The sequence below is a fragment of the Bactrocera dorsalis genome, chromosome 2 (genome assembly GCF_023373825.1).
Source record: "Bactrocera dorsalis isolate Fly_Bdor chromosome 2, ASM2337382v1, whole genome shotgun sequence".
NCBI classification, from domain to species: domain Eukaryota; kingdom Metazoa; phylum Arthropoda; class Insecta; order Diptera; family Tephritidae; genus Bactrocera; species Bactrocera dorsalis.
In genome coordinates, this window is record NC_064304.1 from 25513049 (window position 1) to 25531412 (window position 18364).

Here is an 18364-nt window from a genome sequence, read left to right on the forward strand (position 1 = left end):
ACTTGTCAACCATAATTCAAACAAATTAGTCATTGGCATAATTTTCTGCCGTCGCTAACGTCACGCCGCTCCGCATGAATATTTGTGCAAGCATGTTTGCGCGCGCATAATGGGCAAAATTCCTGTTTGCGCATACAGCGCATAATTTTCCAAAGTAAATTGGCGCTCACATACACACACACACAATCACGTATCGTGTTGCTCTGTTTGTATTGACGGCAGTTGTCATTATTATCAGACGCCATATTTTATGTGATTTCTCATGGCACCAACGCCTAACTGCTGCTACCAGAATGAATGGGTCGATTTTTGACGGCCACCACAACTACAGTCACGCCATGCGGTGCGACGGTGCGGCGTATTCTTGTCGCACTCGCTCATCTAGATACACATATGCACGCACTTTACGCTTAACGCGCTCACAATTGCTGGGTAACTGACCTTTTGTTCTGTGTGTGCGCGCGTATGCGCGGCGCGTCTATGGGCAGCGGTGACAGTAAGGGGAGGAGCGCGCTTGGCTTTTCGCTTTCCGCCTTTGGCCTGTCCAAAACGGGAGAATTATGGTTTGTTTACATTTTTGCGCGTGGCAGCCGGCAAATATTCGCTAGTAAATATCCATACAACACACACAAACATACTCGTTCGTTTGTATGGGAGAAATTGGCGCGAACGAGATAGCGCATGCTACAGTGCTGCTATGCTCAGTGAATATGTGCGCAACTGTGTATGCGAAATGTATTTAAATGCCAGTAAATACCTGCGCCGCGACCAAAGTAGTGTGTGTATGTACATACGTATGTGCGCGGGGTGTAGCGCCTGTTATGCGCGTTGTGAAAGCAAAATTTATGATGTGCGGTTTTTTGGGCACAACGCGCTATCACAACGCAAAGCTTTTATATTATGTATGTGTGTGTGTGTGTTTTATATCGAAGCTTAACTGTATATATGCTTGATTTGATTGTACTATACATGCGTTTTAGATATATATAGGGCATATACAATATTTTGTTATGTTTTCCCTTAGCATGTTGCTTTAACAACTTTTATACTCCACCGGAGCTTTTAAGGTTCTAGTTGTTTTTTTTGTAAGTTTTCCCAATGTAATTGGTGTTTGAAATGTGCCACTTACAGCAATGACGCGCGACCTTCGTGGTCATAACGACGTTCGTTACACGAACGTTAACAGGCTTTTATGGCCCAAAGTTCGCTTAGTTAACGTTTATAAGTGCGCTTAGTTACTTAATTACAGTTTTGTTCTAATTATATGCTGTGGATAAGGTACGAGTTCTAACTATGTATTTAAATATAATTAAATTATACTTAAATGTACAGAAAAACAGAATATATAGATGGGAGCTTTTTTATGTACTTTTGAATGAAGCTTCGAATAATAAGCTTGCATGCAGGTGTTGATTTTCGAATTTAATGTGTGATTTAACAAAATTAATGCTTGAAAGTATAAATTTGTGTTATCAGTCAAATAAATTGATGAGCTTTAAACCAGAATTTAATAGTAAATTTAAAATTTTTCGTGAATCTTTACGTAATTAATTCGAAGCAATAAATATATTGCGTACTAATTGAATAAAAAATTAAGAAATTACCACTCTTTAGAAGTGTCTTTAGCATTTTATGTCTAATCGAGAGAACTGAAAGCTCTAAAGCTTCCAAAAAGCTTCCTCGAATCTTTCCAATTTATTTAAAGATCAATCTGGACTGTAACATGCTTTACCCAAATATTCATTTATATATCTCATAGCCTGTATCTTCATAAAGTCCAAAATGCTTTTTAAAAAAGCAATGAAGACCAGCAGTGAATTAGGTCGAAACTAATCATCATTAAACATATTATGTTTAATCTAATAAACAGGAAGCTTTTAAGCTCCCAAAAAGCTTTCTTCGTCCTTTTGAATATATTAAAAGATCGACAAGTCTGAACCGTAACATAGTTTAAACTAGGACAAGTTTTTATAAGCTGTCTTTATAAAGTCGAAAAAGCTTTTTAAGAAAGTAATGAGGACTAGTAGTGAATTAGGTTAAAAGCAAAATCTAATAAGATGTAAGAGAGCTACCAACTGCGTGGTTTCCAAAATCTGTCACATAATCCTTCCAAAAAATTTGAAAAAAAAAAATTAAAAAAAAAATTTAAATTATTTCACAAAACATGTCACTTTTAGTCGACAGAAAAAAAAAGCTTCCAAAAAAGCTTTATTTATCCTTGATAAAAACTTTTCGAAAAAGTAATTATCTTGCCTAATAAAAAGTTTAGACTAAACCACTCTATAATCTTTTACGTTTTAAGAGTTTTTATCAGAGTATTGAGGCCATATGATAAATTTGATTCACTATGCTCTAAAGCAGTTTACGAAGACTGAAGCTAAAACAAATTTTAAGCTGCTAGAAAGCTTTTAATTTAAAAAAATGTCAAGTTTTATTCCAAAATCAACTTGCAACAAAAAGCTGCAAAGCTAATTTCAATAAAATCATAAAGTTCCATATACTGAGAATAGAACAGAAATCTGTCACTCAATTTTTTTACTTTCAATCCTAACAAATTACTTTAGAAATCTCTTTTAGTCCCAAAACTTCTTTATAAGCATACATTATTACTATAATATCTCTTTATATTTTTTTTTACTTTCCACTAATTCCATTTAAATTTTGTTTGCTTAAATTATTCTGTGAATAATCTCTGTCTAGATAGTCGGAGCACAAAGCGCCAGCATTTTAATGAGCTGCACAAGCTACACATATGAACACGCTCTGCTTTAACGACTGCAGCTGAACAAATTTGCGCTAAAGCACGAGCTAGAGTTGTTAAAAAATGCGGCTAAACGCTACTAGCGCTAATGTGATTTTATTAGTTTTTATGATTTCTCGCTTTAAAGCGCGCAAATCGCAGTGAGAGCATCACTTTCAAGTTGAACTCCCTGTCAGGTATTTCGGCTACTGTTTCTAGGTGCTACAAACCTAGATGTAAAATTCTGGTTGTAATTGGATACCAGGCAATGGCTAGTATACGCATTTGGGGTTATAAGGCACTAGAAGCAGCATAAAGAAATTGGTTCTGCTCATAAAGTTAATACGCAGATTTTATTATGAGCAAGCTGGCGCTGGTTGTAGAGTGTATATTTAAAGAAAACGTTGTTGCTCACCTAAAGACTGGTGAATGCGCTTCATTATGGAGTAAGCACGTAAGAGAGTTTTGGAAGATTTATGTAGAACAACATAAAATTTACCGGATAGCAAAAGTAAAAAAACTAAACATCGAAATGGAATAATTATAATAATGGAAGCGCGCGCTCAGGCATGGTGTGTGCCCGCTGATCCTGCGCGCAATGAACAGTGACGCAAGGCAAATGAGTTGTGAGTGTCTGTAAATTCCATAAAAAATATCAACCGAGCAAAAAATATATATAAATTTCTATGCGGCCTTCAAAAGCGGGAATATCGCTTAGTTTTTACTACTATTATTAAATTTTACGATGCAAGTACTTTTACACTTCATTCTTCATTCGCAAAGCCATACCACAAGTGTGCAGTGGAGTCATAAAATCTGACAGCTGGCTGAATATACAAACGAGTAAGAGTCTTAATGCGAAGACGCGCGCATAGAAACACAAGCTATAAATATGAGACGATGAATCGATGAATGAACAAGTGGCGGTGGCGTATTCAGGAGTATGCGGAGCGCTAGCGCAGGAGCACGGAGATCATAAAATTGTGCATGGCACGGACGCGAACCCTACTAATGTACATATACTTGAGCGCGCTAGTTAACGCGATCGCAAAAAGAGTACCACTAACTCAGCTGTTGCTGGCGCACTTCTTCCATATCTAGCTTGTGTAGATATGCGCGCGCAATAAATCAAAAATGCTGCCGCCGCAAAAATTGTATTACGCGCGCGCGTAAATGTTCGATCACGTGGCAATATTAGTGCGCATTTAATGCATTTTTCATTCAACGGTTGCCAAAGTATATTAACACCAGTAGAGTTTACTAGAATGCAGCACGCGGAAAATATAAATTTGCCGCCATAAACTAAATGAACGCGCTGATTAAGCGCGTATAACTATTACATATATTTTATTATAAGTATTAGAAGCGAGCGTAACTAAAATAAATTTTAAACCTCTTCTTTACTCCTCAAAAGAGGCGTCTCCGCGCACGTAACGCCGACTAGGCTGCTTTCAACAATCAATCGATTTGCACTGCCACCGCGCACCACAACTACTTTATAGAAATCTCTAATATTTATCGACAGGTCACGCGCGTTCACTAGTACCTGCCACTGTCACGTCGCCAGAGTAGCTTCAAATTTCAGTCAAACTCATTAAAGTGATCTTTTAATATTTATACACTCCAAAGCGCTATACTTTATGCTTTTCGACTAGTAGCAATTTGCGCAGATTCGCACACATTGTGGGCGTACACAGTTTACTCCACCCGTCTAATCGAACGTGATCGATCAAGCGAACGCGCGGGAGCCGTCAATCTGAAATTCCAATTTCTGTGATGATTTTGTTGACACAACAACAACAACAATGCACAGGGCAATATAGACAAAGAAAGATGTGTCGGCGATGACGTTGATGATGTTGCTGTTGATATTAAAGATCACCGGCTTTTTGCTGCTTTCCTTTTCGTTTCAAAGTGATGGAATGCGCTCAAGGTGTAGACAGTTTTTGTACGAACCTCACATGGGCGCGTGTGTATGGCGGCAAGTGGTCAGCGGCGTAATCATGTGGACACATTCTATTGATGTGCGGCCGCGCCAATTTTGTAGCTTCCGCGACGGAGGAGGGTTTTTAATTAAAATTAAAGTTTATAATGGGTTTTTATCAGCTGCCCTTCTGCATGTGTCTTAAATTAAAAAGAAATTTCTCATTTTCGGCGCAGCGCTACACCATTTGCTCAACGTGGCGTAGAGCTTTAAATGGGCGTGTCCGGTACGCACGTACCATCAGATTAGCGCAGCTGCTTGTCGGTCGGCCGATACAAGGCAAGTTTAGTATTTAAAATGAAAGGGAAACAATTTTGATTGATGTTACGCAAAGTGCTGAGCTTATGATGTAATACTACAACAATAAATTCATTATAATTAATTTATGTGATTTAATAATGCTACCGTTGAGTAGATTTCATCACGCTATATCAGTTCATATATCATATACATACATATATGTGCGCGCATGCTGTTGTTCATTCGAGAATGAAAGTGTGCATTGAATTCTTTAACGACCGGAAATTGAAACCTGTTCCATTAATGTAGGGTTGCTGCAACTTTGCGTTGATAATTGGGTCAAAAACTCATATGATTTAGATAATAAATGAAAAGATCGTTTTAATGGAAGAATATAAGTTAAGTGTAAGTTAAGTAATAGCAATAAGTATAGTGTTAATGATGCGATGAAATGTGACTTACCATCATATGTTAGTTCTGAAGGATTTAGTGATGATAAGAACTTACCATCTGAAATGAGAAAGAAGGTGAATTATGATTATTAAAAAATTTTGTAATTAGAATTTCTATAATTTAATAAAAAATATTAAGAATTATTTTACAAAGTTAGCGCATAGCTTTGTTTTCATTGAAAAAGAGAAAACGGAGTACAAAGTTGTTCATTTTCATATCAATCTCAAAATCAAAATCAAAATCAAAATCAAAATCAAAATCAAAATCAAAATCAAAATCAAAATCAAAATTAAAATTAAAATTAAAATCAAAATCAAAATCATAATTAAAATCAAAAACAAAATCAAAATCAAATCAAAATCAAAAACAAAATTAAAATCGAAATCGAAATCAAATCAAATCTAAGTTTTATTTCAAAATCAATATCAAATTTAATTTCAATCATAATCACAATCTTAATATACATAAGTCTTAGTCTCCAATTCAACTCGAATTTAAATCTCAAACCTCAATCAATTGAGGATTTGAGAATATTTAGTAAAGGAATAAAACCTCCAAAGGCTTCTCTAACAACAGTACGTACAGGTCTTAGATGGCTTAAAGAAACCCTCTACTAATTAACCCTTCATTCACAACGGGATTTTTAAATCGTAATACTAAAACTTCTTTAAGTGTTCGAACCTTTTAACAAAAAAAAAAAAGAAAACATATTTTTTGCTTTCCAAAATTGCTTAATTGCCCCACCTAACTGACAACATACCCCCAATAAAGCAGAACACACTTCCCATCCCATGACGACAAGTGCCAATGGAAATACCGGAGCACGAAAAGCGTTGAACATACAATATAGATGCAGCTATATACGAGTATATGTGTAAATACAGTAAATTTATAAAATTAAAAAAAAAAAAACAACAACAAAAATCAAAAATAAAGTGTGGTACGCAGCAGCCATTACAGTGCTACCACAGCAAACGGGCGGGCAGGTGCGGGCGGACGACAAAATTTCATTTTGGACGACAGGTGATAAATAAATCGAATGCCATATTTAGGCTGTGGCGCAAAGTGATCCCTTTCAGCGGACGCGCTACACTAACTGACGTACCGATTACTTGTGGCGCATTGGCGGAGCGCTATTGCTGCAGGAACTACCACTATGGAGACGCGCGCTACTTCTACTTACACTACCGCGGCTGCAGCGCCATTTTGTATGGCGTTGCATTTAATTGTGCAACAATACCACACAAAAACACAACAACTGCACCTTGCGCGCGGCTCGCAAAAGCAAACGGGACAATCAATGTCGTCGCAGGCGACGCGCTGTGTTGGCGTTGATGAGGACACACCAGAAGCTGCGCGTTTATCTTTTGACTTTTATACGTTTTCTTTTTTTCGTTGCTTCAAATGATGTATTTTTTGTAGCTGAGGCGCGCGCATTTTTAAAAGGTGTTGCACAGTATGAATTGCTTTTTCTTCAGCGCAGACAAACGACAGCGATTCGAAAGAGTGCAAATTGCCGCCAAAACGAATGCGCGCAGTGACAATTGGCGGCGGCGGCGGCGTGGCATGCAGTTAAGAACGTCGCAGTGGCGGTATGATGGCATTTGCACATTTGCCATGACCATGCGGATGGTGAGACACTATGCGCGCGACCGCATTCTGACATTAATTGCGGGTTAATTTTAAGCTTTGATTTGTGCACATTGCAACCCACAAGCAAACACGGCAAGTGAAGCGCGGCGGCGAGCATAACGCTGCGGCACGCAAAGCAGTGGGGCGGCGCGCCAGCGCAGTGGTACAATGGTTGTGTGCGTGTGTGCAGTAGTAGTGGCCGTGGCTGTGCAGTCAATTTAAATGCAAAATGATGCATGAACTGTGCGGCGCGCTGCGGCCGCTGTGCCACAATGCATTGACAATATTGACAGCGAAATTATTGCTAAGTGCGGTTAATTATAGTGATTTATTTGCCGATCAGTTGGTACGATATGCGGGCGAATGCGCGCCGCCACTCGGACGCGCATTGTCAGTGGCAGTCAATTGGTGCAACGAGTGCATAAATAAATAAGCGGGTAAGTTAGTGTGGCAACTTGATGAGTGGCGCGCCGAGCAGATTTGTTAATTTCTTTGTTGCATTTCGCTGCGTTTATTTATGTATATGTGTTTTTTCAAGGTAGCTGAGATGCAACACTGCTGATAGCCAAGTAAGTGGCAAATGTATGCAGCACTTGCAACGCTGCCATTGCTAATTGCAACAAATCGCTCAATAATGGTAGGCAACAAGGCGATCAGGTAGCATGATACAGGTGTAAGTAGGGCAAATACAATACAAATTAAAACGAGTTCTATCAAATGTAGCAGAAGTAATCGCTCGCTCGAGTATATGCTTTCTTACATACATAGTTGTATCAATAACACTAATCACGTGTTTTTAGCAGCGCCATAGTATAATGCATGCAACATTGAAACGTGTTATGTGAACGTCAGAATCGCCACTATATGTACATGCCACACACACACACATATACATATTGCATACATTGCTTGCTAAGCTGTCAGTTGCATTACAACAAAAACACTTCACAAACATCCGTCAGCAATATATCGTCGCGTGCATGCCTCAGGGGCCTTCAAAATGTTTGTATCAACACGTTTTTCAATTGCAATTAAAATTTTAGAACTAAAAAAATACATATAGTAGTGGCATTAAAAGCTACGGCTACACACATAGCGAGTGTACTTTGAAGCATTGCTGTACATCAAACTATGCATGCCAACATGCATTGCCGCACAGCAGCATTTCACACTCGTGTGTTTGCTCGCTTTGCTATTCGTTCACTTGTATGCGCGCCACAAGTGTATGGCAGAAAAAAAAATGAAATAAAAATAAAAAAATGTGAAAAAACTAATGGTAATAATAATAATAAAATACAACAAAATTTAAATGCTAATTAAGATAGCGTGCAACGCCAGTACAATGCCAAGTATCGGCAACGCTGCTGCCCGCCCCAAGAAAAGCGCTCGCTCCGTTAATACGCTAAACAGTATTTAATTACTTTTGAAAAGTCAAGCAAACAAACCTACCATACATGCAAACACACACACACACGCATACATGTATACAGATACTTTTCGCTGCACACACGCTTGCAAGCGAGCGTTTTATATGAGAATTTATTGGCGCACAGCTACAATTTGCGCTTGTGTTGGCAGCAATTTTCTGGCCAGACAAACGCGTCAGACAACGAATGAGAATTCTTATTGCTACAATGTTGCAGTTGTTGCTGTAAATAGCTGTAATGCTATAATGGACCAGTAAACGTGTAGCATGCCTGCCATTATGCGATGTACTACGGACTTATTATGCTTGTTATTAAAAAGTTTTTATTCTCATGTTTCTATTTTAATTTTTTTTGTTCGCCTTGCTGTTGTTATTTTTTTAAGTTGTGTCTCGTGCACTTTGTCGCTTGCGATTTGTCTGTCAGTCAAGGCATAATTTTTGTATTGTTTTTTTTTTTTGGCTTTATCGCTCCGTCCGTGTGTTGTTGTAGTTGTTGTTTTGCTAATACTAGCGCTCTATCGTGTCTTGTGTCTTAGTTGTTGCAAACAATTTGTTGTATGTCGTGCAGTTGTCGAAAAATTGCTGACTGCATTATGTAAGTGAATTGCTGCAGCAGCAGATGAATTGTTGTGCAGATTTATTGAGTGAGCAGTTAAATGGCAACACAGAAAAGAAAACAAAAATTGGGAAAAAAATCCAAAGTTGCTTGTGTGGATTTTATATTTGCTTTAGGATTTGTAAAACAAAATTTAAATTTAATATTAAAAAAATTTGTATTTAAAAAATTTTATTTTTACTTATTTTTGTTTTTTTTGTAATTATTTTTAAATTTAATATTAAAAATAAATTTAAAAAAAAAATTATTTAAAAAATTTTTATTTAAAAAAAATTATTTTTACTAATTTAATAATAATTTTTTAAATAAATAAAAAAAAATATTATATAAAAAATTTTTATTAAAAAAAAAATTATTTTTACTATTTTTTTGTAATTTTTTATTAATAAAAATGTGTATAACTTACAAATAAACTTGTATATGTAAATATATTTACTATACTCGTACATATTTACACCTACCTATGCATATATATATACTTACATATATGTATATATTTTTGCGCTTTTACCGTTATTTGCTCAATGGTACTCATTTGAATGCCATGTTTTATGGCTATCTTTATTATTTTATTAATTTATTTGTTTATAATTTTTCAAGTAGTTGAGTTAAAAGCACCGCCCAAGCCATATAAGTTATCAGCTAGATATTGAGATAGTACTAAGACTGTTTCAAGCAGTTGAATGTCACAGAAAATTTGCTAAATAATGATAAGCCTTACTGCAAACGCTAAACAAAATATAATACATTGTGACAAAAAAGCAACCGGTTATTGTAATTAAATTCTCCGAGTAAATGTTATTACAAAAAAAAAATTATTTTGCTTAGTTGATAGAACTATCCTTAATTACTTTGCCAAATATGAGCGCGAACTGTCAACCAATTTGTGTCCAGTAGCTGCTTAAGTCGATATACTCCAGTAATGCGAGCGATTTTTGCAATGGATAAAAATATCGAGCAAAGGATTTGTCTAAAATATTGTATTTCTAACCATATTCCGTGTATGGAATGGTTGTGAATGTTGGAAAAGGTTTACGTTGATTCAGATTTTATCAAAAAACTTCAAAGATGGTCGAGAGATCGTTTAAGACGCGCCTCGCTTTGCACGACCTGCGACCTCGTCAACTGATGAAAATATTAAAAAAGTGAAAGATATGATGCTTGAAAATCGTTAGAGAGATGGCAAGCGACCACGACATATCTCGTGCGTCCGTTCGAATGATTTCGGTAGATATTTTGGGTATGAAATGCGAACTTGCCCGACTTGTCCCGATAAAAATGTATTGAGTTGAGTTAAAGCGGATAAGATTTAAATTTTTTTTAATTCGAACTTTTTTATTTTAATTTTATCAATTGAATGCATTATATTTTAAGAGTATTGTGTGAAAATTTCAAGTCGATTGAAGTAAAAATTTTTATAACTGTCGACTGAACGTTTTACAAGAGAGCTTTTAACTTTTAAAACTTTTAAAAACGTTTTCGCTACAACTTCTGCACCGAACCTTTTGAAATTTAGATCACTATTTCTGCAGATTTTTTACAAGAAAGTTGGATAGAGTGATTGTCTGATGACGCATCGAGGCTTTAAGAGGCATATTGAGAAATCACAGGGACTAAAATCAATTCTCTCCATTATATCTTTTCTGAACTAACCTATGCTCCTGAGCAAGCTCCTCAGTACAAAAGGTTTTTTTTTGTGCAATCTTCGAGACATCGACAAGAAACCTGCAGTATTTTTCTATACAAAGCCTTGCATTCGTATAGAAGATGCCATGTAGTCTCTCCTTCTATCTACTGACAGCTATTAAAATTGTTATTGTATGGTGTTCCCAGTCTGCTGGCAGGTCTTCCGATTAAACAAGGTAACGCCGGATAGTTTTTGTTTTTTTATTTTTTAATAATATTTATTACACAAAAGCAATTTAAAAGATTTTTTTTCGTAAAAAAATTAGAAAAGCTAAAAACAAATGTTGAAAAAAGGTATTATGTAACGAATGAACCTGTAGTGGGACGATGCAGCACCAAGTTATGAGGGCACCGCAACCCTACTTTTTTCCGAGACACGCTAGGAGAAGTGGTGCTATTGCCATATAGATTTGTAATAAAGGCTGAAAAAAAATTCGATGCCTTTTCCTTATACAAGGAAGTCCATTTGGGCTCTACACTCTCCTAAAACCTCAAGCAAAAGTTTCAAAGCTCAAAAATTTATTTTCTCTGCATATTTTGGCGCTCAAGGAAATCAAGTTTCTAAATTGTTTATATTTAAAATTATATGCAAGCAGCTGCCTTTTATAAACTAGCTGCTTTTAATAATTAACTTGTGCCCCTCTTACTTGCTGGCCCTTAACTGCCGGGGACAAAGTGTACACAAACACATGCAATTAAAATAGGCACATGCAATTGTGCATTTAATTATTGCTGTTGTTATTGTAATGAAGCACACCAATTTGTTGCTGTTGCATGCACCAACTAAACAACGAGTGCATGGCATTTTATGGGCAAAATTGGGCATGCACATGCACACACACACACTCTCGCACGCACACAGCGACATTCGCAAAAGTGTTTAAATTAATCATATGCGCAATTTATCGTAATTATTTTGCAACTTTTCTAGCTGTCAACACGTTGCTATTTCGCTCTTGTTGCTCCTTCGGCTTGCTGTTGCCACTGTCGCCGCCGTTGTCGTCGTCGTCGTCGCCATCGCTGTTGCTTGTCACTGCTTACCGCCGTTTGTTATTTGCTGTTGTCTGTTGGCTGTCAAGCGTTCTGCCAGTGCACCAGTGATATAAAGTAGCATGCAACATGCCACATACATATTATACATGCAACATGCCACATACACACTTGCATATGTGCATACTTTGTTGCAGCGAACACACGCACACACGCATTTGCAATTCATAGAAACATCGTTTTGTTGCACATTACACGTAGTATCGTGATTATTGCCACTGTTTGTCGCATAAAGCGCTAATTGACAATATTTCAACGCAATCGCTGTCATTGCTGCCCCATTCGGCTTGTTCAATATATATTATTTGCTTGCGTTTTCTTGGCATTTCAGCGAAAATGCATTTCATTCAAAATGTTGCACGCTGCACCACTCATTGATAACTTGCAACATATGGTTGCATTAATTCTAAGAATGTTTGTGCATATACTTGCACATAATTTTGCATATAAATTTATATTATTCTGAGACAAAAATATTTATTGTGCGCCAGTACAGACCTTGGTAATTAGTTGCACTGGAATGAGGAAATTCTTGTGACGATATTTTTAAGGGCAATTAGTGTGTAGGGTGAAATGACAGAGTCGCCGCAAAATGTTGCCAGTTAATTACACATTCGCGAACGTGTCTCTCATTTTGTTTCTAATTTTAGAGACTACCTTGTTGGGCTTAATATTTGTGGCAAGTCTTGTTTTTCATAATTTTATGCGAAAGATCCTGTGATACGGAGTTTTGTGCGCTTAGACGTGCGCTTTCAAGATGAAAAATTAAATAAATATGTATTTGATATAATTTATAAATTCTAATATGTAAGGTTTTTGTTCGAAATTATTTTTTTTTCCAACTGTTCAGTTGAAGTTATTTTAACCAACTTCAATTTTATATACTGTGAATCATATTTGCCTCTTTTCGCACTTTTAAAAATCCAATACGCCGCGTGTCTCTTAAAAACGCGCGAACAAGCTACTTCAGCGCGTCCGACCAATCAATTGCAGTGCCACAAGTGCAACAAGGCCAACAAACAGCAGATTTATGCTATTGGCTAGCGAAAAAAGCTTATAACGGCAATTGTAGCAAACAAAACCAATAACAAATGAGAAAAAAAAAACGAAAACAAAAAAAGACAATAACGGTATTAAATACTTTATTGTCAAATACAGGTATGAAAGTGTCACATTAAATATTAAAAAATATTTAAAATGTTTATTGTAATTTTTTTCGACCATATATGTATGTGTAGGTGCGTAAAATTTATATGTAGGTGTATTGCATAATATAAACTATTTACAAGCGCCATAAAAATTATAATTATTGCACGCAGGGTGTGGCATACTAATGAAAAATATGGCTAAATGCCACAATAAGTGATTAAATTACAATGATAGCGGCAACAGAAACAACAAAAAAGTATTGTTAAGCAAAATTAAAATAATTGCAATTACGCGCGTGTTATTAAATTAAATGCAACAGCACATTGCCAAAAAAAATTATTTTATGTTTTCAGCTTGCAGTTTTTTGTCTCATTTAATTTAAATTTTTTTTTTGTGTTTTTTTCGATTTAGTTGCAAGCACTTCGAAAAAAACGTATTTATGCACAAATTATGCAAATTCGCATACAACAATTTTTTACCACAACACTCTTCCAAAAGCACACGACTCATTTTAATTCGTTTTGCTATTTTATTATAATTTAATTCCCTTGTTTTTTGTTGTTGTTGTATTGTGTTGCGGTTATTGCATTAATTTTATTTTTCATTAAAAAGCTTAACTGATAAGCATATTATTGTTGTTATTAAAATTTTATATATTATTTGCATGTGTGTGTGTGGGTGTGGGTGTGATTGTGTGCCATTTCACATTGCGCTGTCCATTATTCGGCTGCTGAATGTTTAATCCGGCAGCTAAAAATATACAAAAGCTTACACGTGAGCTAACAAAATGAAAATAAAAAATTAATTGAAAAAAAAGAAACAAAATAAATAGCATATAACTATTTGCTTATGCGCATAATTTCGTTTGCATTATTAAATAATTAATGTAAATAAATTATAATGGCAGCAAAAAAGCGCTTCTGTAGATTACGACAGCCTATCAAATGAAAACCTTTTAATGTTATTTCACTTTTTATAATTTTATTATTTGCTTATGCGGTTTATAGGTAGGTTGAAGTCGCCAAATAATACCGCCCCGAGCTGATAAGCTAACCTATAGAGATGAGATAAGTCAATGTTTGGCATGTGGCTGCCTTGACAGTATAACGATGAAGGGGTAATGGGAGCGAAAAGGTGCTTTAATACTATATAAGTACGTGCAAATTCATACAAATGATTAAAGTAATAGGGATTTAGTGAAATTTTAAAAATAATCTTCAAAGAAATTATGTTGAAACAGAAGCGAATTCAGGCCTTTTTGTAAATACTAAAAGTTTGTAGCGTTTTATATGATATTTTATTAGCTTAAGATGAAAAAGAATAATAAATTTTTCTTGCCTTCGATAAAGTGTGTTTTAGAGAATATTTCACGAAAAAATATACAAAACTAAGGAGCTACTAAAGTCTAGCATTTTCAGAAAATCAGTATATTTGGTTTAATATAATATCCAAAAACCTATATATTAATTTGGAAGTGAAAAAATACACATAAATAAGGGGCTACTTAAGTCTAAGGATTTAAAAAAGTCACTGTCTTTGACTTAATATATAAACCAAGACCCTAAATAATATTTTTGAAGACCTTGAAAAAAATGTTTCCCTTCTCAAAACCGCTTCAAAGTCGAAGTGTTTGATTCAGTCAGCTTCAGAACGTAAAATTTTGAGTCCGTTTTTCTAAAAACTATATTTTTTAAATCGGACAAGGATGTTACTCGGAGACTTTCCTTAAGGCTTTACCCGTAGCTTTGCACTAAAATAACCTCATAAGCTATGTACGATTTTCTGATATTATTATACTTTTTTTTATTAACAATTTACTATTGTTTTTGCTTTTCGCTGTCAATCCTAAAGTGAACGTTTTTTTACAGAAAAATTGACATAAAACTGGTTATGCTACGTACTTTAACAGTATACGAGTATGTTTTTTATTTTGCTTCAGATACCACGAATTTAATAGCATCTCCATCACCCTTAGCTGCTCTCCTGAAAAAAATAATTCGCCAGATTGACCCAGAAGACGCCATTTTGTATCAAAGTGGCAAAAAAAAGATTTTTATACACTAAACTACATTTCTAATAATTGCAAGAAATATGATTTTCCATTTCTCCCAGAATGATTTACCAAATTGAGATTATTTCCGAAGTCTCTAAACAGACCTTACCCCTTAAACTGACATAACCTTAAAAATGTTATTTCGTACAGATGAACTTATTTCAGAATAAAAGTAAATCGGAACTCGAAAAACTCTTTGATCTTCAAAAGTTCAAAATATATAATTCAAATATAACCAACACCCCTCGCTGACAGCTCTTGCGCCCCAGGCAAAAATCACGCTCTCAAGGCGCCGCAGCGCATGTCGTCCATTACATTTGGCCAGCACTGTAATCGTCCGTTACTTACTGCTCAACACATTATCTGCCTATCGAAAGCGTTGAACCTGCACGCTAAGCAGCCAATACAGGCTGCGCAACAGCGCAAAAATCAAGCCGCCACCGCCATCACCAACATCCTCGCCACTAGTATAACCGAATTCCTCAAGCAATACGACTTCGTACGCCGACTGTCACAGGTAAGCAGCTATTTGCTTGAATTTTCGATTGTCAATGTGTTTGTTGTGTTGTTTCGTTTGTGCTTTGTTTTTTTTTTTACTTTTTCGTGGCAAGTTGTTGTTGTGCTTATATAAAATATCCATCGATCTTGAGCGATCTTTCATTTTCAATTCAATTAGCGCTCGTTTGGAATTTATGCAAAAGTTGTTTGTTCATCAACACGGCAAAGTGCTGGAGACACTGTCTACTAAAACAACAGCAACAATATACACCGCGCACACTGACTACAGCCCGCGGAACGCGACGGTGTTGGCGACGGTGTATTGCCGATGACGACGAAGATGTCGTTCGCATTGAGGATAAAGTCTACGCTTAAAGCCAGGCTTGACGGCGCTGAAATTACCACATCACAGCGTGTATTTACATATACCCATACACAAGCACAGCACTTTCTGCCATCACTATGGCATACTTGATACAACACTTGATCCTCACCTCTGTGCCGCTTGGCGGCTTTTGTTCACCGCTTCGAGCCATTGCAATATTATACAGATATATGTATATGTTTATTGGTGTGTATGTATGTATGTATGTGTTTATGAGCGTGCGCGCGCGTTGCGATCACTTTTCGTCTATAGATTGGCAACACCGAATGAGTTCTTTTTTGTCATCTTGCTTAGCAATGGCTTTTAAGCATTCTTTTGCTTTTTTTTTTTTGTTTTTCTCATTTTACTGATCGCTTTGGTTCGCTGGTTATACTACGGCGAAGGTGTAGATTTGTTGTTCTCTTGTTGAGCGCGTCTTAAGTCGCGGTTTTTAGCCTTTTTGATTAGGTGATCATCGTAACGCATCACATGCCATGTTCTGGTGTTGTCCGCCTGGCTGCCTGCTGCACACAACCTCAAACACACTCACACACACTGGCATGTACACATTAAGTCCGTACACGACAACTAGTCAGCTAGGTTGTCTGTCTGTCGCACGTCTGTCTGACTGTTTGTCTGTCTCTGCTCGGCTCACTCGGCCCGCTCATTGACCAGCCACAGTCTCAATCTGTGTCCGCGGCCGCAAAAGCACTAATGCCAGCCACACTGGACACAACGTCTTCTTCTTTATATATTGAGAACCATTGCTTCGGCCTCCTCCTCCTCCTCCACTGACGGCGACCTCTGCCGCTGTTATTAGCTGCGTCTGCGCGCCTTTCTTTGTCCGACCGTTTTTGAAAGCGCGTCGTTTGAAATTGTCTTCAGGCTCTTTGCGCAGGCCACAAGTGCCATGTTAAGTTGCTTGTTGTTGTTTGTACGGCCTGTTGCAGCTGATATCTGTTTGTGTGTGTGTGCGCGTGTTGTTGTTGCAATCGTATTTTTAAATATGCAAATAGCTGTAACTTCTTTCAGATTTTTATTCGATTTGTAGTCCATATTGTAGTTAGCTCATTTCGCCATGCGTTTCAAGTGGTTTTTCGTTGTGTGCGCTTGTGTTTGCTGTTGTTGTTATTAGCGTGCTGTGGTACTACTCCGTATAACGCGCCGATATGCACTTTGTTGTAGCGTTGGTTTCTTTACTTTTATTATTGCTGTTGTTATTATCAGTTTGCTGTTGCTGTTCCCCTTGTTGTTGTTGTTGTTGGTGTTGCTGCATTTGTGATGAAGTCAATGTCGAACTCCATTATAGCTCATTATCGCCTTGAGCGTATAAATTATGTTGATGGGATTTTTGAGTTGGCCATTTTCGTTGTTGCTATTGCTATTGTTGTTGTTGTTGTTTTTATTAATGTACTTGCAATGGCTGTAGCCTTCCCGCTTTTTAGCTCAATTTAAATTTTTTTTTTTAATTTTATAAACAGCTTTTTCAACTTTTTACTTGGCATTACCTTTTTCGTTGCCGAGGTGCTGGCGCTTTTTGGTCCGATGAAAAGATACATATGAAATTTGTATGGCTAATAATTTTATTATGCTCGCAGAGACATGTGTACCATGGGTATGTGATAGTGGCGTGCATATTTCTTAAGTAAGACTGGTTCGACATTTCGTCGAATGAAGGGTGACATGAACTGCTTTCCCAATAAAGAGCCCTAGAAGTTATATTTACTGAGTTTCATCTAGAAATATCAGTAATTATTATAATACAAACATATAAATGTGTGTTTGTATGTTATATATACATGAAGATATATATTAAATTCCATTTATATATATTTTAAATAATTTTAATTTCACAAGGAATTTATATTGTTATAGTTAAAACAGGTAGGGTGGGCATATCTCTATACTTACACATACACATAAATACATATATAACTGTATATATATTTATATTTGAGATGCATATATATACATATATAAATATACACACACACCTATATTCACACGTGCATGCAGCTCTTAATGTATGTACGTACTCCCATTACCTTATCACTCTTATCAAAGCGAACTTAAGGCGAACATGTAAATTTACTTATGAAATGCTTTTCGTTATACTCTTTTATTCAGGCCTTTTGCCTTTTCCCCGATTCTATGTAAATGCATCTTCGACATAGCCGCCGCTGATAAGAAATGCACAAATAATGTTATATATGAATATATATTTGATAGCTGCAGCGAATGTAACAACAAATTTCGTTTTAAAATATATGGAGAGGGGCAGGCCGTACGCTCTCTGTTGCTGCAGTTGTTGGACTTGCTTAAGTTATTGTTTACTTAGCAAAAATACGTTATTTTAAGCAATATGATTGTGATGAAATCATTTCAATCGCAATCTAAAGTCGTATATGGGATTCAGACGTAGTTGTTGGATGTGTTCCCACGGTAAGTAAAGCCGCTAAGAAGATTTTAGATT

The 18364-nt window shown here is 36.3% G+C and overlaps 1 protein-coding gene across 1 annotated transcript in view; it reads right to left on the bottom strand.

Annotated features, from left to right (window-relative positions):
• LOC105231083 (homeobox protein homothorax) overlaps positions 1–18364 on the bottom strand; it is a 320426-nt gene that overhangs the window by 119226 nt on the left and 182836 nt on the right. The window contains exon 8 of the mRNA XM_049448510.1: positions 5427–5474. Within this exon, the coding sequence (XP_049304467.1) occupies positions 5427–5474 (48 nt within the window). The remainder of the gene's footprint in view (positions 1–5426; positions 5475–18364) is intronic.